Source organism: Cygnus atratus, chromosome 10, assembly GCF_013377495.2.
Source record: "Cygnus atratus isolate AKBS03 ecotype Queensland, Australia chromosome 10, CAtr_DNAZoo_HiC_assembly, whole genome shotgun sequence".
Classification (NCBI taxonomy): Eukaryota; Metazoa; Chordata; class Aves; order Anseriformes; family Anatidae; genus Cygnus; species Cygnus atratus.
This window is the reverse complement of record NC_066371.1, coordinates 16,647,375-16,675,023: the sequence shown is the minus strand read 5'-3', so window position 1 is coordinate 16,675,023 and position 27,649 is coordinate 16,647,375. Positions and strand designations below refer to the sequence as shown.

General features: G+C 37.5%; 1 protein-coding gene across 1 annotated transcript in view; it reads right to left on the bottom strand.

Moving 5' to 3' along the window:
• Window positions 1-27,649, bottom strand: part of IARS1 (isoleucyl-tRNA synthetase 1) — a 105,792-nt gene that overhangs the window by 11,850 nt on the left and 66,293 nt on the right. Inside the window, exons 21-32 of the mRNA XM_035558434.2 lie at window positions 26,330-26,450; window positions 21,790-21,881; window positions 21,304-21,381; window positions 20,737-20,858; window positions 17,632-17,734; window positions 17,351-17,434; window positions 8,837-9,011; window positions 7,953-8,065; window positions 7,592-7,687; window positions 5,399-5,575; window positions 1,793-1,904; window positions 835-960 (exon numbers count right to left, since the gene is read on the bottom strand). Of these exons, the coding sequence (XP_035414327.1) occupies window positions 835-960; window positions 1,793-1,904; window positions 5,399-5,575; window positions 7,592-7,687; window positions 7,953-8,065; window positions 8,837-9,011; window positions 17,351-17,434; window positions 17,632-17,734; window positions 20,737-20,858; window positions 21,304-21,381; window positions 21,790-21,881; window positions 26,330-26,450 (1,399 nt within the window). The remainder of the gene's footprint in view (window positions 1-834; window positions 961-1,792; window positions 1,905-5,398; window positions 5,576-7,591; window positions 7,688-7,952; window positions 8,066-8,836; window positions 9,012-17,350; window positions 17,435-17,631; window positions 17,735-20,736; window positions 20,859-21,303; window positions 21,382-21,789; window positions 21,882-26,329; window positions 26,451-27,649) is intronic.

Sequence of the window (27,649 nt, the reverse complement as noted above, 5' to 3'; positions counted from 1 at the left end):
GACACTTCAAGTACTCTGCATTCTGCATTCATTCACTAAAACATTTGGTTAATATTATTTTGTTCTCGGTGTGCTGATTTTTAAGATGTCACTTTTTCTGATGTACTGGAATATTACATATGATGTAATAATAAAACAGCATCTTCATCTCAGAGAAGAGAATGCCAGCTTGCTGGTAGGATCTCAGAGTCAGTAATTGCAACATCTTTCATAATGTTTCTCTGTCTCAGTTATTTTATCTTTGTAATGAACTGAACTATGATATAACCTGCAACTCTATATATAATCCATAGAAAATGCTTTATATTCTCATGCCTTAACAGAGGTAAAGTTCAAGCTGCAAAAATATTCAATAGATTTTCCTAAAAAGAAAAAAAATGCAGAGATCCTCAGCTTTCTCTAGGGTGAAAAATAGAATGATTTTTTTCTCTATACATAGGTACACTTTGCATTCAGTTTAAGTTCTCACCCTGCCCACTGAGGCATTGGGAAAAAAATGAAATCATGCAAAAGTTGATGACAGCTTGCCATCAACATATAGCATAGCCTGGACCCGATAGAGACATCTTATGAAATAAATCAGATTTTGTCCTGATGAAAGCTGCTAAAGAAATAGGTTAACAGAAGAGATAAGCATCATTTTAGCAGCAGATTTTGGAAACATTCTAATGTGACTATAAACACAGTCTCATAAGTTAAGTATTATAAAGCAGAATATTTCCTTGAGCATTTTCCTGTCAATTTTGTGTGTGTGTGTGTGTGTGTAAATTGTACAGTAAATAACTCCTAGCTGCTGCTAGGAAGACTCAATTTTCCTTGTCATACTCTATTTACCTGTTTTTCCATTAAAAACTGTCAGTTTTGAATTTTTAAGACCAAAAATGCAGGAGACAGCATCTACAAGTCCAGTGAAGTTCAAGGTATTATCTCCTTTTGGATTTTCCAACAGCAACACACCATCTAAAACAGAAATTATGAAATTAAGATACAGTTTGGAAAAACATGAATTTCAATGATTTTCTAATGAGTTTTTCTAATGACTTCCAGCAAATTACTAAGCTAATTTAAAACTGACAACTCTACATACTTCCAGAAATTTTTGTAGACGGAGGGAAAGAGAGAAGAAAACAGGAAAACTGACTCAAATGTATTGCAGATTTAGAGTTATATTTTTTTTTATTAACAAAGTTATTGTTGCTGAATTATAATCCAGTATTACATTGATTAAAAAGTGGCAGACTGTACGCCAAGATGTTCACCAGGTTAGTTATCTTCATTAATACAAACATGTTATAAAGCATAATTGCACTGACAAAAAATTGTAAACAAATTTAAGAAAAAAATTCCAGAGTACATTTAGTTTGTTCTCATTTTAATATATAACTCAACCTTGTAATACTTTTAATAATATCACTACACTGACTTGTATAATGTACTTTTGACTATCCAAAAGTTTATTCTCTAGTTTAAGTATTCTTTTCAGTTCTATACTTAGCATTTTTTTTTTTTTCCAAAAATAGTATCTGGTCCACAGAAAGGCATCTCCTACATATTACTACATAAAGAATTCAAAATTCTCAAGGGACATACTCTGAGCCTGGGTGAATACACACAAGTTTAACATATGACTTTTTTTTTTTCTTTTAATAAACTTATTTTGAAGAGCTATTTAAAGCTGCTTTGAAAGGGAGCATCCTTCAAACAACTTCTTGGCATCAACATTCCTCACCCCGTTTTCTGAACAGTCTTTTAACACACCACCACAGACAAATCAAAACGGGTACATTCCTACCTTGCTCTGTCCCATTAGCACAAACTTTGAGGTTGACATAGGCACAGGCTGGACCAACACACTGGCACACACCACCTCTGACAAGTGTAAGCTGTAGTTCTGATCCCTTCAGCTAAAAAAAATACATACACTGCTTACATATTGTTTTACTGATTTTTTTTCTTCAAATGTCATTAATATTTTTGTCTTTTTTATACTAAACATCACTCATATTTTAATAAAACAGTAGATTTTGCCACTTCTTCCTTCAGAAACAGTGCTCCAAATATGAATTTATCTTTAATTTAAATTAAAGATGAATCAGCCTTTAACGTGTGAAAAAAAGAGTAGAATAAACTGCCTCAGTGTGACTGTAGTCTCTCAAAATCTACCCCCAAAATGAATATACTTAAATGATGAAGGCTCTTCCAGAGGTAATTCAGAGTATCTGAACACAGGATGCTGCTCTCAAGTTGTCTGCTGAAACTTTCATCTGCCTGCACTGGCTACAGACAACAGCCAGGGCTACAAGTTGTCCTGATATTAAGTCTACTGCAGAAACAAATGTATTTTTTACAGGCCTTAAACCATAGCTTTGTTAAGACCATGTTTTCTCAAGCCCAGTTCTCTTCCTGAACTAAGTACAGGTTGGTATTCCTCTTGAACTTATATCAATTTTCATGAGAACAGCACTCTAAGTGATCACCTAAGTTTAAATACATAATGAAACAGGTGTCATTCAGAAGTCACTTAGATAAACAACTGGTAGTATGTTGCTATTTAAAACCTTTTTCTTAAATAGAGTGCAAACATAGAAATGCCACTCAGCGCTGAGCTCCTACTGCAACCTAGAGAAAGACTGATGGAGCAGCACATCTTGTTTTGTGCTTACCTACTTTTACCAGCAACTAAAAAAATCACTTTACAAGAAGCTGCTTTTCCCTCCCAATATTTTCTGAAAAAAACAGCTAAAGTTTCTAGCTGTCTCTCAGAGCAAGCCCATGGGACAGGAACTCATAATTAATGGTCTTTATATAAAATTGATCCAGGATACTTTCACAGAAACACTAACCCTTTAATGTAACCAAAATGCTTCCATAATAAATAGACTGCTTTTCATTTTTGTCCTAGTCTTCATACATATTTAGCATCACACAGATTTCCATTAGTCCTTTTAATAACTTCTAGAGGTTTACTGCAGTGGCCCTGCCAGAACTGCTCTAACTTAGGAACTCACTTGCAGCATTACACACTTGGGTCTTTCACCTTGCACCTGCTTTTGTACCTGAAAGCCCACAATGGTCCTTGTAAAACATTTTCCACTTCAGTGCTGCTTATCCACCCCCATCAACAGAAGACAGTCAACACATAATTCAGTTTCAATGCAAAGCCTTTATGCCTGAAAGTGCTAGTACAAAATGCGTGCGCAGGTATGACCAAGAAAACCCACCAAGCATGGTCGGGTCTGATGCACTGACCTGCAAATCCACTGCACATCGCTGCAGCTATTTTAACTCTCCACAAAGGGCCAAACTTCTACCCTGAAAGAACTTCTTTAGAAAAGCTTTTTCATTTCAGGTATTTTTATTCACTGCTGTTGCTGTGACAAGCTAGTCGCAGCAGAACAGAGAACAGAGCATGAAACATCTGCCCTGAGCAATCAACCTCTACAGTCCTGGAAAGCAAGACTTCTGAGGAAAAATTCACAGCTGCACTAAAACCCCAATCATCTGTTTCTGCCTGCAACCTCTCTTTTAAATACTAAATATCTGACTAATAAGTCAGAAGCCCATCAAGTCTGTAAACACAGCCATTTAAAGGTGCAGAAAGCTCCCCACCTGGCAAAGACCACAGCTGAACTCTGCAGGGAGGTACTTTGTGGTAATTGAGACTCCTTAACCTATGCTAAAAACAAATGGGAATTTACTTGCAAAGTTCATCTTTACTTCAGATATAGTGCTTAACTTCGGTATGCAGAACTGGCAGTGAGTCACAGCTCATGTTCTTGTTTGGGGGAAAAGCAGGAAAACAAAAAACAAGCCCGAGACTTTAAGCTAGCAGGCAGGAACTCTCAGCTCTATGGCCACCGCAAGATGATCATCACCTGTCCATAAACCTACTCAACAATTGCAACAGCCACACAGAAGTGTGTTACTTCAGGTAAAATTCTGCAGGTTTTCCCCACTCAGCAATCCAGTATTTGTGCAAATGTGTATTCTGATCCACAGACCTCTCTGGTTTACATACTGCTCATCATTCCAAAATCTAAATGGATGTCTGTTTTTGCTGATATCCAGGCAACAGCTATCAATTATATCCCTAATAATCAGCACCTTCTGTCAGGGCAAGATTTCATTGTTACATAAAGAGCATTATTTAAAACTAACAGACTCCTTGTTTGGCTACCCACAATGTTCTTCTGCACTAGAATCTGCTAAATTAAGATTTAAAAAGCAGACAAATAATGGGGAGGTGGGTGGAGAAGACATACTTGCACAGGCATGGAAGCCTTCACAGAAAGATGTAGTGACCAACAACAAAGCGAACAAACCACACAATCTCAGATGTAGGCTACCAGACAAGTGTTTCCCAGCACTACACATTTCTGCAGCTACTTTTACATTCTGAATTATATTTGGTGTTGATTTAAGCTGTCCATCAACAGCATCACAATCAGGTAAGTACCTAGAAGAAACAGCAAAATTTTCCAGACACCATATTCTCTACTTTTACAATGTTTTTCTTCCTCTGTGTTTGTCTCTAGATGAAACTACTCATTTTGAAAAAGGCCAAACACACTTTTGTTTCAAATCCATCCAACTTCAAAAATTTAATTAATATAAAATGTTTCCCTTACACATGCTGTCAGTAGGACAGACAAAGCGTGCCTTCTTTTCAGCTATTCTCATAGACCTACCCATTTTGTAAACCACATTGCAAGAACTAATATATCATAAGTTCTTGTCTTCCTGGGTTAGCATGACATTTAGATTAAAGAACCTGTTTCACCCATAATTCTGATAGGCATGAGTGAACACAGTGAGTTTGCATAAAACCAAAGAGTATTCTTAAAACGTCAGAAGAAACAGTCAAAGAAAACAAAGGAAAGTTCAAACCTGGTGATGAACGAATAAGCCAATCTGCAAAACTGCATTGTTACAAAAGGTTGAACTTCAGGAAGAAAAAAAAAACAAAGCATCCTCAAACATTAATAACTGTAGCTGGCCTTAAGTCAAGATGCAAAATTTAGCTTCGAAGGAGAAAATTTCTAAATACAAAAGCGTATTAACTTAAAGAAATCAGAACAACAATATTTTTGCTTTCTAAACAACGCACTAATCCAAATACAAATAACTATCTAAAGTACTTTAAGCTTACACAAATTGCAATTAACATATTTACTTCAGTACCCAAGTGGCTTCGTTTCCAAACATAATAGACAAGCAACAGAGCCCACCTATTTTCTTTTTTAAACCAAAAAGAAAAACATGGAAATTCATAAACATGAAATAATATCCCCTTTATCCCACAAATACTGACATACAAATTATCTGCAATCAAAACAATTGTTTCAGTTAAAAGCTTATAGGAAAATGAACTATGCAGTCAATGCTTTTTTCTCCTTACTTGGGTGGTTTCCTGGATGAGAACTTCTTTTGAGGTAGGCACCGGGTAAGGTTTTAGGGCAGCCTTTATTGTTGCAAGAATGAAATCTGTATGTTCCTTAATAACAGTATCCAAGTAGTCACCTTCTGGATATGATCTGTAGTACACTGTAATCTCATCTGTAGGAACCAGATTTCGCTGTAGGACACACCAAATACACTGTTAATTGACAGCAAGCCTAAAAGAAGGATACTTGTTGAAGAAAAAAACGTATTAGGTATTTACCAGACATTTGTTTGAAGTTTCCCCAAAAATACTAGAATAAAGCAACTATTTTGTCAGAAGGGAAAGGAAGAGGCTTGAAACATGGTGGCACTATCTTCTAAAGATAATGACCGACTAAAAAGCACACTTTCCTCAAAATATCTCATTTACAAATTCATTTACTAACTCTCCCCCTTAATGAAATGAAAACTGATACTGAATTCTAACAAAATTCTGTTTCAGTAAGAAAATGGTTTCAAGGAAGAAAAAAAAAAACCTTGTACCCTAATGCCATCCCAACAATAATTATTGTATATCTAGAATTTTATTAGTCATTTACTTTGATAACAGGAGTGGGAATCAAAAAATGACAGAGTAAATGCATATTAGCATCACGTTCAGTGATAAGTGAGACTAAGGATTTTGATATTCATTTAAACAAGTTACAAACTTAAGTCATTACAAATAAATATGAATCATCCAGTAACTTAAGACTTTTCATGGCCGCATTTCTTCGTAATTTTAGAAAGATATATATATATATATACATATACATACACACACAATGAAACGTGAAAGGGGAAGGTGACTATTTTAGTATATGTTTGTCATTTTTCATGCATGCTCTTAATGAAGATTAATACAGTCTCTAGCCCATTGCCACCAAGTTTGCTGAGTAGGAAAACTCCAAATATGAGGGTTTATTTCAAAAAACTTGCAAGTTCAGAAACTTTTAAAATTGTTTGTCAAGAGTTACATATTAATGTCCTCTCCACATAAAGACTTTTTAGACCTGTAATCATCTCCCTGGTGACCCAGCTTTCTGAGCACAAAATGGAGGCACTGAGCACACCTCTTTTTGGATTATTATTGTAGAGAGAAGTTACATTGGTTCAAAGTGCTTTAACATAAAGGTCAGACAGCATCACTTATATGTATGATGAGAACAATTAAGAGTGGAATCATTTATGTCAGTTGGTGCCAGAAATGCCTCCTGCGATTTGCTAAGAGGCGAGTCTGTTTCTTTTAGCAGTCCTAAGCTCAGAAGTCTTGGCTTTCACCAGTCCAGCGGATGTAACACACCAGGACTGAGACAGAACAGATCACAGCACTTGGCAGGAGGAAGGCAGGCCCAAGAGCTGGTTAACTGGGAATGAACCACTGCTACGTGGCTGAAGGGAGAAAAACTACAGGGACTCTAAAAAAAAAAAGTGTATCCACTACTGATGACATATAGTAACCTTAGGCATTGGTACGGGTTGCCCAGGGATGTGGTGGAGTCACCATCCCTGGGGGTGTTTAAGTAAAAGGATGGACCTGGTGCTTAGGGACATGGTTTAGTGGGTGATAGTGGTGGTAGGGGGATGGTTGGACCAGATGATCTTGGAGGTCTTTTCCAACCTTAATGGTTCTGTGATTCCAACCTTAATGGTTCTGTGATTCTATAGTAAGCTCAAGATTCAACTCTAGTTAGTTAAAATATGGAAATTCAAAACAAAAAAATGATTTCAAGCCATTTATGTCAGATCAAAGTTAAGAGATCAGGGGTAAATGATACAGGTCTTCACATTGGGGTTGGTATGTTCTCCCACGTGCCTGGTGACAGGACGAGGGGGAATGGGCGAAAGTTGCGACAGGGGAGGTTTAGGTTGGATGTTAGGAAGTACTTCTTTACTGAAAGGGTTATTAAGCATTGGAACGGGCTGCCCAGGGAGGTGGTGGAGTCACCATCCCTGGAGGTCTTTAAAAGACGTTTAGATGTAGAGCTTAGCGATATGGTTTAGTGGAGTACTTAGTGTTAGGTCGGAGGTTGGACTTGATGATCTTGAGGTCTCTTCCAACCTAGAAATCTGTGTGTCTGTGTCTATTTTAATTAACGACCTCAGTTTCTGCTACGTATTGCCCAAGAAGAGCTTAAAAGTAAATTGTCGTATTCCATTGCTTCCTAACCTTTTTGCGAAGCTTCTGAATGCGGTTAATCACTTCCCGGGCAACTCCTTCATCCACCATGGACTGGTCTGGGGTAACATCTAGCAGAACTAAAACCTAAGGATTCATAGAAGAGTTGAACAGGTGACAAACTTGAAACAAGCTAGTATTAACTCACAGTTGCATTCTTCCTGTGCTCCTCACAAAATACCAGGTTGAAGAGAGTACTTTAACATCTCCAAAACTGAGAAGATAACATACCACATACCAGGAGCCTAACTGATAAAAAACCACCCCAGCTTCTCACCTCACCAATTCTGTTTCACTTTTAGAGGAATGCTTCCCTTAAAGCAAAGAATAAGAAAAAAAAACAATAAAATACCTGAGCATCGGAATGTGCCTCAAACTGGGCAGATCCTCCTGCAGCCTGATCAAAGGTATACATGAGACGAAGATCTTCCTCATGAAGTTCATGTCCTTCTACAACAATGGTGCCTGCAGAATAGGCAGATGAAGAGTGTCTCTTACAATCAGAATAAAATAAATAAATAAATAAAAAGCTGAAAGCAAATTCCAGACTTAAAATAAATGAAATTTATTACAATTGTCGTACAGTTAAACCACAATTAAGTGCTAGTAGAATACACTGAACATTCAGATTCTCATTCAGATTTTTCATACTAACACTTCTGCAGGCAGAACTCAGCTCACACGCAGACTTTCTGTATACCCTTTGAATGAAACAGAACAGAACTTAAAAATAACCTGCATATTCAACTAAACAAAAAATTCACATTCAAGCAGTTAACTGAACAGATATAGCTGGAAAATTCACACCCGCTTGTAAATCTGCAATTGAAGCCACGCTTCCAGAATAAAAGCTGTCACACAAATACTCAGTTCAAATTTGACTCAGTCTTACAGAAAAACTCATTCCTTACTCCATTTTGGACATACAGTAGAACTTAAACAAGTGAACAGTGTAAGATTAGTATACACAACCACTTCAATTCTACATTCACAAAAATAGATTAAAAAACAAATAAAAAAACTCATACACCCTCTTCTCATTAACATGAACTGTAATATAGATGATAGCTGGGAGGTAAGCTTTAAGTTTCCATAAATCTAGAACAGGATACTTTTGCATCTGTTTGATTAACATATATAAATCAAGTGCAATTACTTGGATTTTTCTGATAAATCCCAAATCTCTTTTTTTTTGGACAATTTTGTCATGGCTTAGCAGTTTGTACCACCATATACCTGTCTCCTGGAATTCTTCCAGCTGCTCACTCTTCAGCTCTTTGATTGCAGCCATGACAAGTTTAAATGCGCCTTTCAGGCGCTTCCCAAGCACCATGTGATCTGGTTCCGCTCTCAGCCGGACTCCGTATTTATCTTTGTTAGTAGATAATGTCACTTGACGTACGTTAAGCTCCTGCATAAATACACCAAGAGGAAAAAGGAAGCTAAAGAACAGCCATCTCTGACAACTCTTCGAAAGTCTAGAAAAGCAGGGTCCACAGAACTAGGAAAGTGGTAAGTCCCAAGCTGCAAATTTTTTGAATGGTTGCTTCTGTGAACCAAGTAATTTGCCAACACAGCAACAGCAAATAAACACAACCAATGCTGAAACTGTTCTTCAACAGAAGATCCTATTCTCATCTTCAGCCTTTAGGAAGACATTTCACCAATATCAACAGACACCAGTCAGCTCTCAACTCAGATCAGATCCATTTTCAACAAGCTTTTTTATTTTACTGTTACAACTGCCTGGAAAGTTAAAACTATTACTTCTGTGTGCAGTGGCACTAGAAAACGGTCTGGTAAAATTCAGCAAGAAAGATTTTACTAAAATACACCTTTCAAATGCAGTTAGCCAGAGAACTATAATGAAAATCTTTGCTTTAAGTCATACAACTGTTACTGCTCCATCTTGTCTCTTTCCTTTTGTTTATTCTAGGTCCTCATTGTACAGAAAAACACCTTGCTCAGACAAACCACAGTCAAAGCTTTGCAGCACAAGACTACCAAAGATCAGTGTGCAGGGGCAGCCACAAAAGCTTATAAGCATCCGTCATCTTCAGAAGGAATCCAAGGACGTCATTTTGCCACTACAAAGAACCATGGGTGGGCCCATATTTTGAGTAACATGCAGTTTTTGTCCCCATGTTTGAATGGCGACACAGTGGTGCTACAGAGAGAGTTTTATGGAATAAAAACTGATTAAGAGGACAGCGTTGCTTCTATACGAGGAGAGACCAAAATGTCTGGAGCTCTTTGGAGAGAAGGATGTTCAAGGGGAATAAGATTGAGGTTTAGAAAGTTACGAAGGAGGTGGAGAAGGAATGTAAAAATGATATACCAAATCTCCAACTGATCCCTCGAGTTACGGAGCATGCAGTGAAAAAAGTCGGAGATGGGTGTAAAATACATCAATGGCAAGGAGTTAACCCTTGGAACCTAATGCCATGGGAGGAGGAAATCAGGAGTGTACCAGCAAATTCAACAAGGAATTACACTCACGACAACAGGCAGGCAAGAAGATATTAAAAGGAATAGGCAGAGATCTATCCTTAAGCGTCTTTAATACAACAACTGCAAATGGCCGACTCTGGAATGAGTCTAATGAAAGAAGTAACCAGACATCTGTGCTCTGTAAACAGCCCTTGCTATTGCAGGACACACCGTACACTGCTAGAGGAGCTGTTATTCTAAGCCATTAAGTCACTTCTTATGTTCTTAATTACAAATATTTTCCTCATCATATAAACATATTAAAATCACCATTAAAAACATAATTGCACACCCAGATCATCATACAATGTCAAATTCAAAAACACACAGTGAACTCTACACTTCATTCTATCCAAGAAACAAATGCTTCACACACATAACTAATTACACCATGAACTAATGCCTTGGTACACCTCCTATAAATGAAAGAACCCTGTATCCCAATGTTATTTTGGATCTTCAAGATAGCTTTACAAGGCAGGGAAAAAAAACTGGCTAAGAATGAAACAAACAAAGGCAGGACTTGACAACAAAATTCCCTGTTTCACATGGTCTCGCTCTATCCTTGTTGTAAAATACCAGGGACAGAACTTGGAAAGTCTGAATTGCCAACATGCAGCTCTTCTGCAGGTACAAAACTGTGCATATCTGAAGCACATTACACTGTAATTCTGTAGAGTTTGCCTGTCAGATTGCCCAATACTTGAAGCATTGAATACTTGGAGTTGTGTTTAAATCTCCACCAGAAGGTTGTTAGAGTTCACATTGACATGACACAGAATCAGCAAGTGCATTTGGCAAGCAAGCTACTCCAAGTCTTGTAGGAAGCAGAAGTAAACAGTAGCAGAAAGGACTAGCAAATAGCCAGACATTTAGACTGAGAAGTAACTCTTAAATACAACCTCTGAGCTCAAAGTCTAATTCCCCAGGAAGTTCTACTGGCATGAGGAGCCACGAATACAACTGAATCTAATTTTATTTAATACATCTTTTAGGAAATCTAATGAAAATTATGTATTTCAGAAATTCAGTTTTAATCGAAATGAGCCCACAATTGGTAAATGACAACTGGGGGGGCGGGGAGTAGCAATCTAAAAAATTGCACAAGTTTAAATATGATTTTGGGCCTCATTAGATAAATTACACACAAGCCATCTCCATCAAGACAAATATCCTATGCTAATTTGATTAGGAAACCATTCTTCTGTATACATTATTTATTACAAAACTAAAACAGTTCTTAAAAAAAAAAAAAAAAAAAAGCAAATCTGTATCTTGGATTTCTTTATAATTGTCTCATTGTAGTGCTTTGATTTAAAATAGCGCTTATTATTACCTTCTCAATAAATCAAAATCATCTATACCTGCTAACACTCATATACACAAACTGAAGCAACTGATTCTTCCTCCTCCCAGTTGGAAGAGCTGCATATTCACACATTCTCAGTGCTGTACAAGGGCCTTCAGTTTGTGCCAATATTTCACATGCCAGATGTGATCAGACTGACCTGCAATCCACCTACCAACTGCATCCAATTCTCAGAACAGAGAAGAAATGCCAGTGCTGTGCTTCAGGCTGGGCTGGGCCTTTTACTTACATGGAAAATAAATATTAGTTATGCAACACTGTAAGAAACCAAATACTGAAGGACCACACACACTGTTACAGTTTACACGTCAGTTAGCTCAGCCCATTCACTGATTCAATCTACTGTATTGCTGTGACACTATTAACATTATGAAGTACTGGTAGACCTTGAATTTGATGAAGGGGGAGCAAATTATCTCCACGTTATTATAGCCATATGTAGAAGTGAGGGTTGAAGAGTATACAGAAGTTCAGTGCAAACAAGACACTGTGCACAGAATAAAATTTACTCGGGTAAAGACCATTAACTAGAAGTAGTTAAGAAGAAAAGCCCTGAAACTAGTGTTGTAAAAGGCTTGAGCTACTAATGAATAAAATGCAACCACATCGAACAGTTATTTCATTTTGTGAGCTTGGTTCATTTTGCATGACAACTCCATACTCTGGGCAGTTCTAATACTAAGTTCCATTTATTTAAACTATTTTGTATGTTTTGATGATGAGAGTAAGACTACAGATCAAAGAATACAGTTATTATTTTTAAAAAGTGATCAGCATTTTTCAAAGAATTGACAACTGTATTTTTCAATGTCTTTAGTCAGCAACTGCATGAGATCAAATGGTGCAAATTTTTTTAGAGATTACCTCTGGCACTAGAAACACACCTCTGGCAGTAACCAAAGGTTCTGAAGCTCTGAATATGGAAGGAGGTTGATGAACAAAACTGCAAATAATACTGCAAACAAAGTAATACTACCCACTTGCCCATATTCATTGATCTCTACAGCTGTGAGCTGTCCTGGTAAACAACTACATTGACTGCAATGCAGTACAGAAAAAACACATATCACGCTTTTGCATCAGCCTGATGAATTTTACGATACAAAATACTTTGTGCTATTTTTTATTATGCATTTGTACTTCCATAAAGATATTTACGTTTGTTGAAATTCATCTCCCTAAAACATACATGTTAACTTTCTTTGAAATAGCAAATTAAGTGAAACCTACTTTTGCATATTCATCCAATTCTGCAATAATTTATCAAGTTGTTAGGTTCTTTTGTCACCTTTTACCAGCTGTACAAGTCGACAGCAAATTTTTCCACCCACCTTTTTGAAGAAATTTGAGTAAGCAAACTTCATCTCCTTTAAAACTGGATTCTGTACAACCCTTAATTCCAGTTTTCTGATGAAGAAAATGTGGTAGACACTAATCTAAACTTCAAAAATTGTGTTATTGGTACTGAAATAGTTAAGAATAATAGTAATTCTGAAGTGGCATCACAGTTACCAAGTCTAAGAGAAATAGTCAATAAGCTAACATGACAGAAAAACCTTACCAATCCTACTTGCAAATCAATTAAGATTTATTTTTTTAATCAAAATTCCTTCAGTGCACAATTCTTAAGAATTTAAGTCCCACAGTAATTAAAAATGAACAAGTATATAACATTGATCTAAAAAATATCTCATGCAACAAGCCATGACTCCCTTAGCCAGTGCTCTTAAGTTACCCCCAAAGAATTTTTGGAAGCCTGGTGTAGATGCATACTTAGGCTGATACATGATTGGGAGTTTAAGAGGTCCTCTCCCCTGCTTCAGTCATCTATTGAACTCCCTGTCATCAGCTGGCACAGCTGCTGTCACCAAGACAAGCATGATGACTTGATCTTGCTCATGTTGATGCACATTTTTGTTTTCCTTGTCAGGACAAAGTACTTCATCTTGACAATGACAACTCGAACCAAAAAAAGTTGCATCAGATTGTAAGCATGGGACAATTTTCTGTTACAAAGCTCTCTCTAGACAGCCACATTAAAGGGAAGAACCCTTAACCTACCAAGGACAGGGATACAATAGAGATCATACCATTTCTGGATGAGGAAAGAAATCCTTATAATACACTACTGCCAGACTTATTACACTCAAAAAAGAACTTGTAACTCACACCTTCCAAGACACGTTTCCCTATTTATGTTACATAACCTTACGGAAGGAAAAAAATCATTAAGTGTTAAACATCATAACTTTATGCTTCACATACTACCAGCATGCATTAGTACAGCCACTGGAATTGACTCTGTCACGATCATATTCCAATCGATCTGGAAAGTGACAGATTTAGACAAATTAAAGTTAACAAGAAGGTCAAAGACCAATAAGCCATTATAGAAAAACACAAACCAAAGATAGACTGCCAAACCTGCCAGTCCTTTATTTTACCAGCAGTTCTGAGACCTTAAGTTGATACACCATGGAAGGAATTTCCTGAAGACAGAAATAAGACAGTAAGTTCCTCAGCAGAGTCAAATTCAAAGCTTCAGTATTGTGGATGGAGATGAAGGAAAGGAACCAATCTGAACTGCAACGTATTTCCCACCCAGTTACTGTCCATTCACCCATTCAAAGGAGCCACACACTAACATGACAGCAGCTGCGAAGTATACTGGAGATAAAACAGAACAAAGAATTCAGTTGCAACAATAATCTGTTTTTAGTATATCTGCCACAAGCACTTAAAACTCAGGAGAAGGACAAACTTAGGAGGATAATGAAAAATACATCCCATGGCTCACCTATCCATATATGAAGCTATCATGAGAGGAAAGAGAAAGAAGTCTCATAAGCTGTGCAGATGTACAACTACACCACTGTTCAAAATTGTTTTCTTTTCTTTTTTCCTCACGTAAGTAGAGATTATTTTAAACGATTAAGATTTGAGAAAGCAGGATGTGAGAAGGATAAAGCTTGCAGTTCACAGGTATTCAGAAACTGTATTAGGACTTCTATGTGAACTCTCTTGTAATAGTTAAACATGTCAATAAAAGGTGGTAGTGGGGGGGTGTTAGTTTTGGTGTTACATTATACTTGGTCTCTTTAATGAGGATTTGTAATTACGCTAATATTCCTCCCTCAAAAAAGGCTGTTAAAGGAGGTGTTAAATAGGGAAGATCGTCTGAACAGCTACCAAGGTGGTTTGGTTTCCAGGGCCCCTGGACAAAGTTGGCATGCATTCTATGTACATTCATTGAATTAAGAGACAAACAAATACAATGGGACTGTGTAAGGAAATGATTCAAGTGAAAAATCCAAAAAGATTTTCAGTACAGAAATTAGCCATGAAATAACCCCCAGTTTATTTTCTAGTGCCAGTGCACCCTCAGTAAGTTTGCAGACGACACCAAGGTAGGTGCATGTGTCAATCTGCTCGAGGGTAGGAAGGCTCTGCAGGAGCATCTTGATAGGCTGGACCGATGGGCCGAGGTCAACTGTATGAAGTTCAACAAGGCCAAGCCCCAGGTCCTGCACCTGGGGCGCAACAACCCCAAGCAGAGCTACAGGCTGGGAGATGAGTGGTTGGAAAGCTGCCTGGCAGAGAAGGACCTGGGAGTATTGGTTGATAGTCGGCTGAATATGAGCCAGCAGTGTGCTCAGGTGGCCAAGAAGGCCAACAACATCCTGGCTTGTATAAGAAGCAGTGTGGCCAGCAGGGCTAGGGAAGTGATTGTGCCCCTGTACTCTGCTCTGGTGAGGCCGCACCTCGAGTACTGTGTTCGGTTTTGGGCCCCTCGCTACAAGAAGGACATGGAGGTGCTCGAGAGAGTCCAGAGAAGGGCAACGAAGCTGGTGAGGGGTCTGGAGAACAAGTCTTACAAGGAGCGGCTGAGGGAGCTGGGATTGTTCAGCCTGGAGAAGAGGGGGCTCAGGGGAGACCTCATCGCTCTCTATAGGTACCTTAAAGGAGGCTGTAGCGAGGTAGGGGTTGGTCTATTCTCCCACGTGCCTGGTGACAGGACGAGGGGGAATGGGCTAAAGTTGCGCCAGGGGAGGTTTAGGTTGGATATTAGGAAAAACTTCTTTACTGAAAGGGTTGTTAGGCATTGGAATGGGCTGCCCAGGGAAGTGGTTGAGTCACCATCCCTGGAGGTCTTTAAGAGATGTTTAGATGTTGAACTTAGTGATATGGTTTAGTGGAGGTCTTGTTAGTGTTAGGTCAGAGGTTGGACTAGGTGATCTTGGAGGTCTCTTCCAACCTAGACGATTCTGTGATTCTCTGCGATTCTGCATGCATTCTGCCCAATATCGACACCCAGTAAGCACTATTAAAATCCTGCTTTATTAGCCAAGAGCTTCTATTTGAAATGCAATTCCTTCCTCCCAACAACATATCCAGTTACAACAAAGTAGTCATGACATATGTCCCCAGGCAACACAGTCAAAGATCTGGGTGACAAGCAATCATCTATCCCAATGAAAGACTACTACAGAAAGAGGAAATTAAGACTGTTCATTTAGAACAGTATCGCTTAACAAGTCTTTCTTCTTCCCTCACTGCCTTCCAGAGTGGTTCTGGAAGGCCTCCAGCCTTACACCGGAGATATTTACCTATTTTACTCTTGCTCAGTGAAGCAATTAGAAAGCCCTTAGGCTGCTAGCTCTGAAAAACTGCACATAGCATAGCTCATGGTATCAAATGCATGATCATGATAAATTTAATCATTAAGAACCGAGGGTTTGCAAGTTGTTTTCAAGGCACCAACATCTAGAAGAACATTTAAATGTATACTTGGCATAGTAGCTTTTTTTTTCTTTTTTTTTAATATCTAAAAACACCATGGTTCATCTAAATTCATCATCGCAGCTGAAAAGCTGTTTCTTATCACTATTCCCTCTTACTGTTTGATTACTCTTGTACATCACTGATGTGAAAGAAAGTGCATATAAAGTCTATGTGTAATGAAATTTAATTGAACATAAAGCTAAAAAAAGCATATTCTACAAACAATCTGGTAAGCAATCAAAATGTAATAGGCTTTGTGCCTTCAAAACAACTGCTGAAATGCAGTATTGAAGTTTAAAAGATTTATTTATAGCATTAACATATAAATAAATGAAGTTTATTTATAAAAAAAACTTTTTCATTTCACTTCTTAAAATACTATGGATTTTTACATGACTGACTAAAAGCAGAAAGTCCAGCCAACTTCAGGAAGTTAAGCTCAAAAAACCAAGAAGGTTTATTTTACTTTTGAATGACAAGGCTTTTATCCAAATAAAGATTTAGAAGTAGGGCAGAGGCTGCATTTCTCTAATGGACACATATTAGAAGAGTATTTCATTGGCATACAGGAGCAGATAAGTATATGAAATTGTATGGACTAAGACCTTATTTATTTGACCTATTATTTGTTAAGCAACATCTTAACTGGGCTCTTATTCTCTCTTACATGAAACTCCTCTCTGTCAAACCCTCCACTTCTCATCAAACTGTTTTTAATGCCCTTTAACTGAAAGCGAACACAAAATTTCTAACTCATCTCTTTGACAACATGTAGTTGAATCTTACCTTATTTGTAATCAGAAAATGTTTTTTTCTTCACTGAAGGAGGAAAAATAGGACTTCCTTAAAGAGGCCATTGGAAATACTATGTGGTGGTCATTTTGAGAGGAAGTATTTCTTAGTACTATGACTGCCTACTTAAGGACCGCCCATTCACCTTCATTTCTGCACATAATTCCCATACATATCTCCTTTCATTACAACTCTTTTAAATGAATTTTACCTAGTGAGTTATTACCGCAGACAACAGGGGCAAATAGGATTTTATTTTTTTTGAGGTAACTGACTAACATACACAGTCCACTTAAGTGTCATGCTCATGTTCTTACCTCAAGTATGTACTTCTCCAGAGAGCTGATGTTTTCCAGTGCCTCTGGATCCCGGTGGATAACAACTACTTCTTTCAGAGGATACTAGGGAGAAGAAAACAAACTTTTGTCCTTCCAAGTAAAAATAAAGAATGTCAGAAATTATGTAGTTATTTGAACTATTTCACTGTTGAATTCTGATTGCTATTCCAAACTTTATTATGCCATTTTCCCAGGCTTATCCCAAAGTTACAAAGCTAGTGCATATTCACAAGGTATTAAGAGTTAGTAAGACTTCTAACCTTTACTGGAATGGTTTTTCTGTCTCTGATTACTCGTCCAAGCTCAATAACAGACTGCAAACAAGAAACTGCACTTTCAATTTTTTTGTCAATCAGATCCTCCCTAGATTAAAAAAAAAGGAAACATTAAAATGATTCATCGTTTCTGTATCAGTTTAAGAAGATTTAAAACATTCGACCCATTTCTCTGAAATTTCCTAGAAGAGACTCAATTATGCCCTGTTTGGGGCAATTTAAAAAATGAACAAATGTTTTTCTTCTCTCTTCGTGGAGAAGACGATGGAAAAATCTTACTGTAAGACAAAAACAGCTATTTTAAAATAATCTTTTATTAGCAGCTCTCACAAGATGGTGATGATGGATTGAGTCATACTACCTGTTTTATTAATATCCAGTAAAAAGCAAAATTTACATTCCTAATATCACAAGATGATGCAAAAAGGTTTTATAAATAGGATACTTACAATGACAATGAAATACCTATAATGAAACCAACTTGCTGGATCTCAACGCATCTTTTCAGGAATTCTACATACTATAGCTTGATGTTTTAGACAGTCCTGGCATCTCTACTGGCTTCATCACTTTTCCTGGCTTCATCGTTTTAACACCCTTCCATTTTGAGGCAGCTCCCCCCCCGTTTTTTTTCCTTCAGTAAGCTGACATTCATTTCTTGTTTCAAACGTACTAACATCCAAAAGTTCTGAGAACATGCTTTTCTTGATTTCTTGAGAAGCTGCATAACTTGAGCAGCTCTTAAAACTGCACAAACGTCATATCAAGACCAGAGGTACTGGTTCAAAACACAATTTTAAATAAAGCAACGTTGCTAGCTGTAATGTAAGTAGTAAAAGTATTGGGATTAAAACCATGCATTTGATAAAAACTAACCAAAAAAAAAACAAAACTGGTAAAGCAAGAACAAGTGTCCACATGTACCGCACCAGGGCTTCAATTAAAACGTTACTTCATATTTTAGAGCTTCTGTTCTTCCAAAAGCTAGTATCCATGATGGTCCTCAAAAATATCTTGGAAATACATATATTGCATGATGTAAGATTTTTGCACCCAGAAAGGTTCATATAGTAGAATGTAGAAATATTTCACTATTGCTTGTCATTACTTAACAACATTGTGGAGCCACAAAATGAGAATAGATTTCATGGATTGCATGTACATCCACAAAATCTAATGCAAGCAATCTGTTCAGACACTAAGCAACCAAACAATACCTCAGGTATTCATTCAAGTTCAGCTGTGAAAGTGGCCAAGTCCATCAGCTTTCTCTGTGTACAGCCATCATATCATCAGAGATTAAAGCAGTATTTTCTAAGACTGCACCAAAAAAGTTTTCATGTCTCTCTTTCTTGGCTGACAGTATTTTCCTTATGCAGTCATCAGAAAAGTATTCCAAGAAAAAACACAATGACATCCTTAGCAACTCAAGGTGAAACTCTAAAACCTCAACAATAATTCAGTTTTGAAAACGTCTTCTTATCTGACAAAGAGAACAACTGATACATAGGAGATCCAGTAAATTAGACAAACTTCTAGCAGACAAAAACCCAAACAAATACAGAAAAAGGGAAACTGTGCAGCCACTCAAATACATCATATGTTTGCACAATGCAGCATGAATTCAGTCAGCACTAACAGGAATAAAAGAAGTGACTAAGCCAATTTTAAACAGCCATGCTAAGTGCATGCCTGAACTGAGCTCCTACAAATCAAATCCATCAGTCCATACTCTAGGAACATAAAAACATTTGTGATAACTCAAAAGTCTCACATTCTTTGATTACCTATTCTTTACAGCACTTCCCCAGAGAACAGAAAATCAGCACCATCATTACGTGAATCTGAAACTCCTTTTTGCAACAGCTCACTACTAAAGCAAGCAGAAAGAACAAACCCCTTCCTCAAAGGATATAGTATTCATGAAAGAAACAACATTACCACAAGGTTTGAATTCGTAAACTAGTATGTAAAATACCAAGGTCAGCTCCTTTGTCCTTAGGGGTTTTTAAACCGAGCTGCAATACAACAGGAAATAGAGAAGTGTGCTTCTCTCATATTCAGTGACTAATAGCAGACTGAAATGCAGGCACTAACTTAATCCACTAACAAAACACCAAGGCAACAATGAGTAAGTGATTATTATAATATCTGCCTTGGCAGGACCAAAACAAAACAAAACAAAACAAAAACAAACAAACAAAAAAACAACAAGCAAACTTGAGTTGTCAAATTCTGGCTGGGTCAAGTTGATAATTCAGGACTTATATTTGATATAACCATCACCGAGCTCAACCTTTTTCTAGCACTTCCAAAAAAAACCTCACTCAACTGCATTCAAACAAAAAGGATCCATCTGGAAAGCCCTCTTGTGTTATGTATCCTCTTACAAGGAAGTGGCAATCTCTGGACAATGGTCCAAATTCCTGATCTGTAGCCAAAAGAACTCACTCTGCTGGCTCCATATGTGGTCCACACAAAACAATAATTCTAATCCACATGGCATTTGGCATCAGTATATGCCAAGAGATGAGGGGATTCTCGCATTCTTGTGACTGTAAGGCCTGCAAGGAGGTTTTGAAATCCTCTGGGGCTCTTTATAGGTAAACATTCTAGCTTTTAGCCAGTATGGTTTGCAGAGTGAAAAGGATATTCCTCACCCGCCATAAGCAGGAATACACATTTCCAACACAGTGTTTCCTCCGAATTGTTTTCCTTCCTATCATTACAATCCTTTAACCTAGAAGTCTGCTGCCTAAATATGGAGGGAAAATTCCCAGCTTTGACAGCCGAGTGCAAAGTGTATTGCTAGTGAAATGTTCTCCTGCAGTGAAGAGGCTAGCAATCAGTTTAATTAAAACTTGAACATTCTGCACTTACAGAAAAAAATGTGTTAACCATCATCCTAAAACTCTTCTTGGTTACTTTATGTCATTCTTATTATTAAAGCAGCTCCTTTTCCTGTTACTCAAAGCAGTTTTCAACACACATAACTGAAGAAGCACTTCTCTGTGAAAAGCAAATTAAAAACAAACAAACAAAAACAAACAAAAACACCCACCATTTTGCCACAGAACAGCTGTCTCTTACCTCACTTGGGGAAGCATGAGGTAGTGTATGCTTTCAGTATTCTTTTCCTGTACTGAGGCTGGATCAATAAGCGTCTTCAGGTTCTGGTACATCAGTTCAGTGATGAATGGAGTATATGGTGCCTGTAATGTTGCATTCATTCTTTCACCATCTTTTATTTATTGTTTGTACACTATGAATCAGTAATACTTATGAACGGAATAAGGACAGTTCAGCAAAAACATGATGCTTACATAGTGTCTTCAATGCAGAACTGTGAAGTTAATCAAAATGCTGCCTGAACTAAATGATGAAATTGGTACTACTTGTTGACCTGCTTTCTGAGCTTTGTGTTTGGGTATCAGAAGGGAAATCTGAATGTCTCTTTAAGCCAGTTGATATTTGCAGATAAGCAAACAAAAGGGGGAGGTGGAGAACGAACTGTGCTGCTTAAGTCAGTAGCAATATACTTTTTCTCCTCCTATGTTCAGTCTCTGTACCCCCAATTTCTACAGTCAACTTAGAAACCAAGATGCATGCTTTTAGATGAACTATGTTAAAAGTCAGTTAGTTATGTAATTCCCTTACCATAAGTCTGCACATGGAGTACAAAACACTGAACAAGGTTTCCAGGGCCCTAATGCAGTCTTCGGTCCCATTCTCACCCTATTCAAAGCATTAACCAAGATTAGAAACAATGAGGGAGAAACAAACAAGTACCATTTTAGCATCACTAAATTCATTTCAGTAAATTCTAAATGCATTTCTGTAAATTTCCAAGATTTCCTATGTTAATGCAATAAATAGGTTTTCCGAACTGTATTCATTTTGCTCAAAATCTCATCCAGCAAGTGAAACTGAGTTACAGTGCATTCTGTTGGTTAATTGGCTTTCCTCATAAATCAAGGAGGAAAAGAACATTTTAATTTCTCATCTTCCACTCTCAGGTACAAACTGATCATACTCGGAAGACAGCATATAGATTTCTGCTTAATACTATGAAGCTGCTATGTATTAAGTTAATGCAGACTTGGATTTTGTTTATGTTACAAGACCACAGAGGTAGATACATACCTTTAGTCTTCTGCGATTCATTCTAACATACCAGTTGGTCAAAATATCTACAAACTTCACTAATCGAGGGACTACAGTATACAGCCTGTAAGCTAGAAAGAAAACATTTACTGTAGGTAATATTTGCCCTCTACATCTATCTTCTTTCTTAAAGAAACATGTTATCAGTAGCAGCTCTGGTGCTGAGCATAAAATTTTAGCAGAAGCACTTACATTAGCAAGGTTAAAAAGTTGATTAGACATACTGTTATGTTAAACGTTAAAACCGCATTAAGGAAATACACGTCATCAAGTTTCATGCTACAAAACAAACATCTACCGCCAAATTACTCTTCTAATCCTACACAAACATGCATGACAGAAGCCTTATGTTTTTATCTGACTTGTAAAGAGGGCAGTGGATAAAAGACTATTAATCATGAAGGATTTGGCAAATCCTATATTTGTACATGCTATAAATACAGCCAAGTCACAAGAAGTTCACCGGAAATTATTGTAGAATCATACAATAGAATTTTATTATAAATTACTGCCAAGATTTTTTTTTGTCAGATTTAAAATGAGACACCCATTTTAATTAAATTTTCCTGAATTATTTGCTTTTTTTCAGCAGACAGAAAGCAAAGTAACAGCAAGCCTGACGAGGTATGAAGTTGTATTTTCCAAGTTCAGCATAACTTAAAAGCATGGAGAACTGCCAGAACAAAAAACAAGGTCATTGTGAACATCATGATGCAACAGGGAAAACTTTCAAAAAAATATTGTGAACAACTGAAAGCTTAAATGTGACTTAGCTTCCTAAGGTAAAACTCGTGTACAACTGTGGGTTTTTTTTTGTGTTTTTTTTTTTTTTTAAATCAAGGAACTTTTTCATGTCAATTTTAAATCAGTTTCATTAATCAAGCAACTGCTGAATAAAATGTATCTACTTTAAAAGCTTCATTATGCTTTTCATTGCATTTTCTAAAATAGAAATGGCTTTAAAGGCAGAGTACTTGTATTTAAACCTAAAAAGGAAACCCTCAGAAGATTCATGCCGTGGGGGGGAGACATTTCTGTGGGAATGTGTGTTCCTGAGAAATACCCAGCTCTTGTATAGCTATGAATCATCTAGTTAGAAGACTGGTTCATAAACAAAATAAAGCACACACACACACAAAAAAAAACGTTAAGGAATAGTATACATTTAACACAACATTCAAGTCAGCTTGCAAGCATGTATTTCTCCCCTCACTACAGCTGTAATCCTATGAACCAAGTTGTGAAATGTCACTTTTTCAGGACTCAGGAAAGACGCATGCAGGTGCAGGGAAGCACGTGCACACATGTGCAGACACACACACATTTCTTTCCATTTCAATCATCAGGAGATAGGCTGTTTTGTACAAGAAGTGCCTGACAGAGGAAACGATTAAGTAGTGCAAAAAGTATGATAAGGCTTAATGTTCCGAAATACGGATTTTTGCCCCCGTAAAACATGAAGGGCTGCTTGCCCTATTACTTTCCATATCATCTTTCCATTATATTACCACTCGCCCTACATAAAAGCTCAAGCATCCAAACCACCGAGGTTTCCATAATAAAAGCTGGGGTTCGGTGGAGAAAATACACAGCACAACTATTCAATGGCATGTATTTCATTTGGCTAAGCTAGTTTTCATCACCCTGATTCTAAGCCAGCTACCCTGTCTGCTGCTGAGGAGTTGACTGGTGCACATTAACTTCCAGCACTCCTGAAGAGAGGTGTTTTCACACCTCCATTTTGAGCACCCATTTATAAAGGGATGATACACAATGGCCAAAAAGCTCCTCACACATAGGCACGTGTTGAGGTGTGTGGCCTAAACACAGGTCAGTTTTGACAACTTTCCACAAATAGCAGGCCCCAGAAAGCAGCATCATGTCAACTGGCTCACTGTCCTGAAGTGCATATGTTAGGGGAGTTTTTAAGCTCTCCTCAAACCACAGCTACGGAGGTTTTATTATATATACTTTCCTGAAGTCTTTTTATGGTCTCTACACCGAAGCTGGAGGGTGCTGAGGTATGCTGATATTCAGGCTACTAGTAGAAATCGGGGCAGAATTAATTAAGTTCCACTTTATGGAAACATTTTTCTAGGGGCAGGAAAGTGGTGTAAAATATAGCTCCACTATAAATTACACTTTAATAAATAGCAGAAGCCAAGCTTAATTGCAAAGTTTTCCCACCCGTGACGTCTCCTTGCCATTTAGAGCCTCAAGCATGCACACTTGTATACATGGCCATACAGAGCGGCGCACAGACAGCACGTTATGGTACAACCTGGGCCATTTCCTTCAATGATAGCACCCAAATATCACCTCAGCAACACTGCTTCTGCTGCATTTTAGATGTGGCAGACAAGTTACTACACACATCTCGCAGGTTACAAAGCTGCACAGCATTAGCTGGCAAATGCCATCATTGACTTCTGCTGCCATCGTGTCAAGTCTACGACACCTTCTGCACTCATATGTTCATTATTTTCAAAATCAGCTTCTAAAATGAAGCTTGTGTAGTGTGTAGTGTATTTATTGCCTTTACTCAGGATTTGAGGTTATCAGCCACAATTATGACCTTTCCTTGCCTCTTCCTGCAAACAACATTTTTCCTGATTCAAGCCATTTGAAGTAGCAAATCTTAAAAAATCAAAACGAGATTTTTTTTAAATATTAGTACAACAGAGTACCATGTCACAGTACACTCATTTACTGCACATCATTAATATCCATCTGACTGAATTCAGAGTTTATGCAGAAAAATAAATTGAAAAACCATGTTTATTACTTATTTCCAAATGGGATATATCAATCATGTCATTGTCATTGATGTCATCATGTCATTGATGAATGCATCGTAATATCTTCTTCTAACACAAAAGTCAATAGCATTTAATATCAATATTACAATCTTGGAATTCTTTACATTGCCATTTTCCAACAGGAAGTTTCTTTGAATGATCTCTTTGCTTTGTAAAGATGGCAGCTGACACATCCCTTTTCGTTAGCTTCCTCTTCCTCTTAGAAACCCAGAGCAGAATTGAAGTTCTGCCCCACTATCATCTTCCCACAAACACTATTTCTGTTCAAACCCCATACTAATCCAAGATCCCATGTACACATTTACAAATCAATTTTTCGCTTTCACAGAATCACAGAATGGTTGAGGTTGGAAGGGGACCTCTGAAGATCATTTAGTCCCTCAAAATATTTTCCTCTTAACAGGGAGCATGTAAACTCGGATATACCCTGTGTATTTCTCTAGTAATAAATGAAATTCAACAAACACCATCAAACATCAAGGACAAAACTCCTGGGAAAAAGACACGTTTTTGACAACAGAGTGCTTTTATCATAACTGCCTTCGGTAGCTTGAGGATTCCTTTCTTCCTTTAATGAGATGTTTCAGATGACCTCGCCTGAACTTCATTACCAAAATTACACGCTTTACCTACTGTAGCAAAATAAACACATCTCACTTGTCTTGGTGAGAATGAACGTGCCAGTCTGAGGGCAGGGGGGTGAAGCACAAGAGATGACTGATGCAGAAAAGGACTGTCCTATATCCCTGTGAACTCCGGCTTGGCATTATCTGTTATTCCACTAATACCTCTTTTCCCCAAGCCTAAGCACACCTGTGAAAGGCTTCTAAAAATTCTTCCAATGGCAACTTAAGATCACTGGCATAGAGGGGTTGTTTGTTTATTCACAAACAGGGACTACAATGGCAAAAGCCATCTTCTTTCCAGTGTTGAGGTTTCTAGTGCCCTTAAAGGCACTAAAACCTCTTCAGATCCCCATCATGACTTCATCTGCAAGTATGTAGGCTTGCTGGATCGTGCTAACTAGTTCAAGGGCTTCTGCATCTTCTCATTGCAATTTAAATTGTCTTAATATAATATGAAGATTAAGAGGTACAGGATGATGAAAATGACAACATATGCATGGAGAAAAACAGTGAGAGTTTCTTTATAAAGCTACATAGTAAATTAGCAGCATTCTGTCCTTCTGTATGCATTCCCCGCATGATTACAAAGAAACCCTCTCCATGGAATAAAGTAAGGAAAAGCTTGTCCCCATGCCCCTGTATCACTCAAAAAATTTTTATTTAGCTGGTTTGATCATTGCCCATTGTATTTAAAATTTATTTATTTATAGCTTCCCTAAATTCTATTTGGAATCCTTTTCACTGTCATCTTTCAGCTACTATAACAGTATTATTAGTTACTCCAAGCACTGCAGAAGATGTTACAGCAGGAAGCCACATCACCAAACTGATAGGGTTAGCTATGATAAAAAAGCGTCATCACTTTTCAACATCTCACAAACAACTATAGCAAAATCTGTATTCACACCCATCAAGAGACTATTCTATGCATTACTGTAACTGGTTAAAGATTTCCTTCCTTTTATCTGAAATGTAAGTCTCAAGTGAACTGTGGAAGTCTATGGATGAAATGGTCACTTCTCTAATCAAAAATTGAACAGACGTACGCCCCCCCCTCCCTCAACATGTGCATACCTGCCATTTCAGCTTTGAAGAATTGTATGAGTGATTGGGTGAAAGAAAGAATCCATTTATCCATGATGTTATTGCTCTCCTTAACTGTGTTCTCATTGTAAAGGAATTCTCTTCCCTCCTCCTATCATCAACAGAAAAACACAAAACACATTTTCAAGTCATAAGGGTATATATTCCAATCTCTATATCGAGCCACCTTTCAGCCAGAAGTATTTTGTCACTTTTGTTCTGTGTTACACCGGTTTCCTAAGAGAAAACACAAATTCCAGAAACATATGCAAGAGAAACAGCCAAAGAAAAACCCAACTTCCACTGCTCCTGATTTCACCACACAACACTTTCAACTGCAAAGGAGGCCTGTTAATGTGCATAAAAGGCCAGAAAGTAGTACAGCACACACTGGCATGCAGTAGTCCCTTCCCCACTTGCAGTGTAAATCATAACTTCCAGATACAGGGTAAGAGTCTTGAATTCACAGAACTCTTTCATCCAGAAGGATCGAAAGCATTTACAAGAAACGTAACAACTAAGAAGGTGAGTTGTATTCAGGGAAATGGCATTTAAAGCATGGAGTTTTAAGATCATGTGGCAATTTCACCAGGTTAAACAAATACGAGAACAAAAGCCCCCACTGAAAAACAAAGAAAAAACAGGTAGACTTCTAGGCATCTAAATGTAAATAGCATACTCTGATACTTGCCAGAATAGTGGTGTTTGCACCCATCTGAGAAATTTCATAACACTTTAACTGATTCTGTAGGGCATTGTAAGCAACATCACAAGAAAACACAATCGTCTGTGCTGTGCCTACAGTCTGACTCGTCTGCACATGGATGTTCTTAAAACTAGCAGAAAACAGGGTGGGGGAGGATTTTTTTTTTATTTTTTTTATTTTTTAAATTTACAATCAGTATTTAACATCTGCTTTAACAAGTCTCTGGACTTTGCCTTCCCTTTGAGTCCAGATGAAAAATCTGTTTAGATTATTTGACCCAATAACTATCCTTTATACTGTGTAAATGGATGCTGATGTTTTTTAGGATTACAAAAAAAGTATCTGCACACCCAAAAGTGTAGCAATCACAGTGTGAGGTCAGCAGGCATCAAACCAACTATAATTACTGGGTAACTGCAGTAAGCATAAAATTATAAGACTGAAATTATAATTTCTCTTGCAGAAGGCAGAATATGATGAAAAAGTTTTTAAAGCCTGAGCATGAAATCTAATTTAAGCAGTAGCACTTCCAATAGCCCACTGTTTTGCCTAATATGGTCCACAGTAATGGTTTTAATATTTATAAAGGAAAAATACATCTGCTG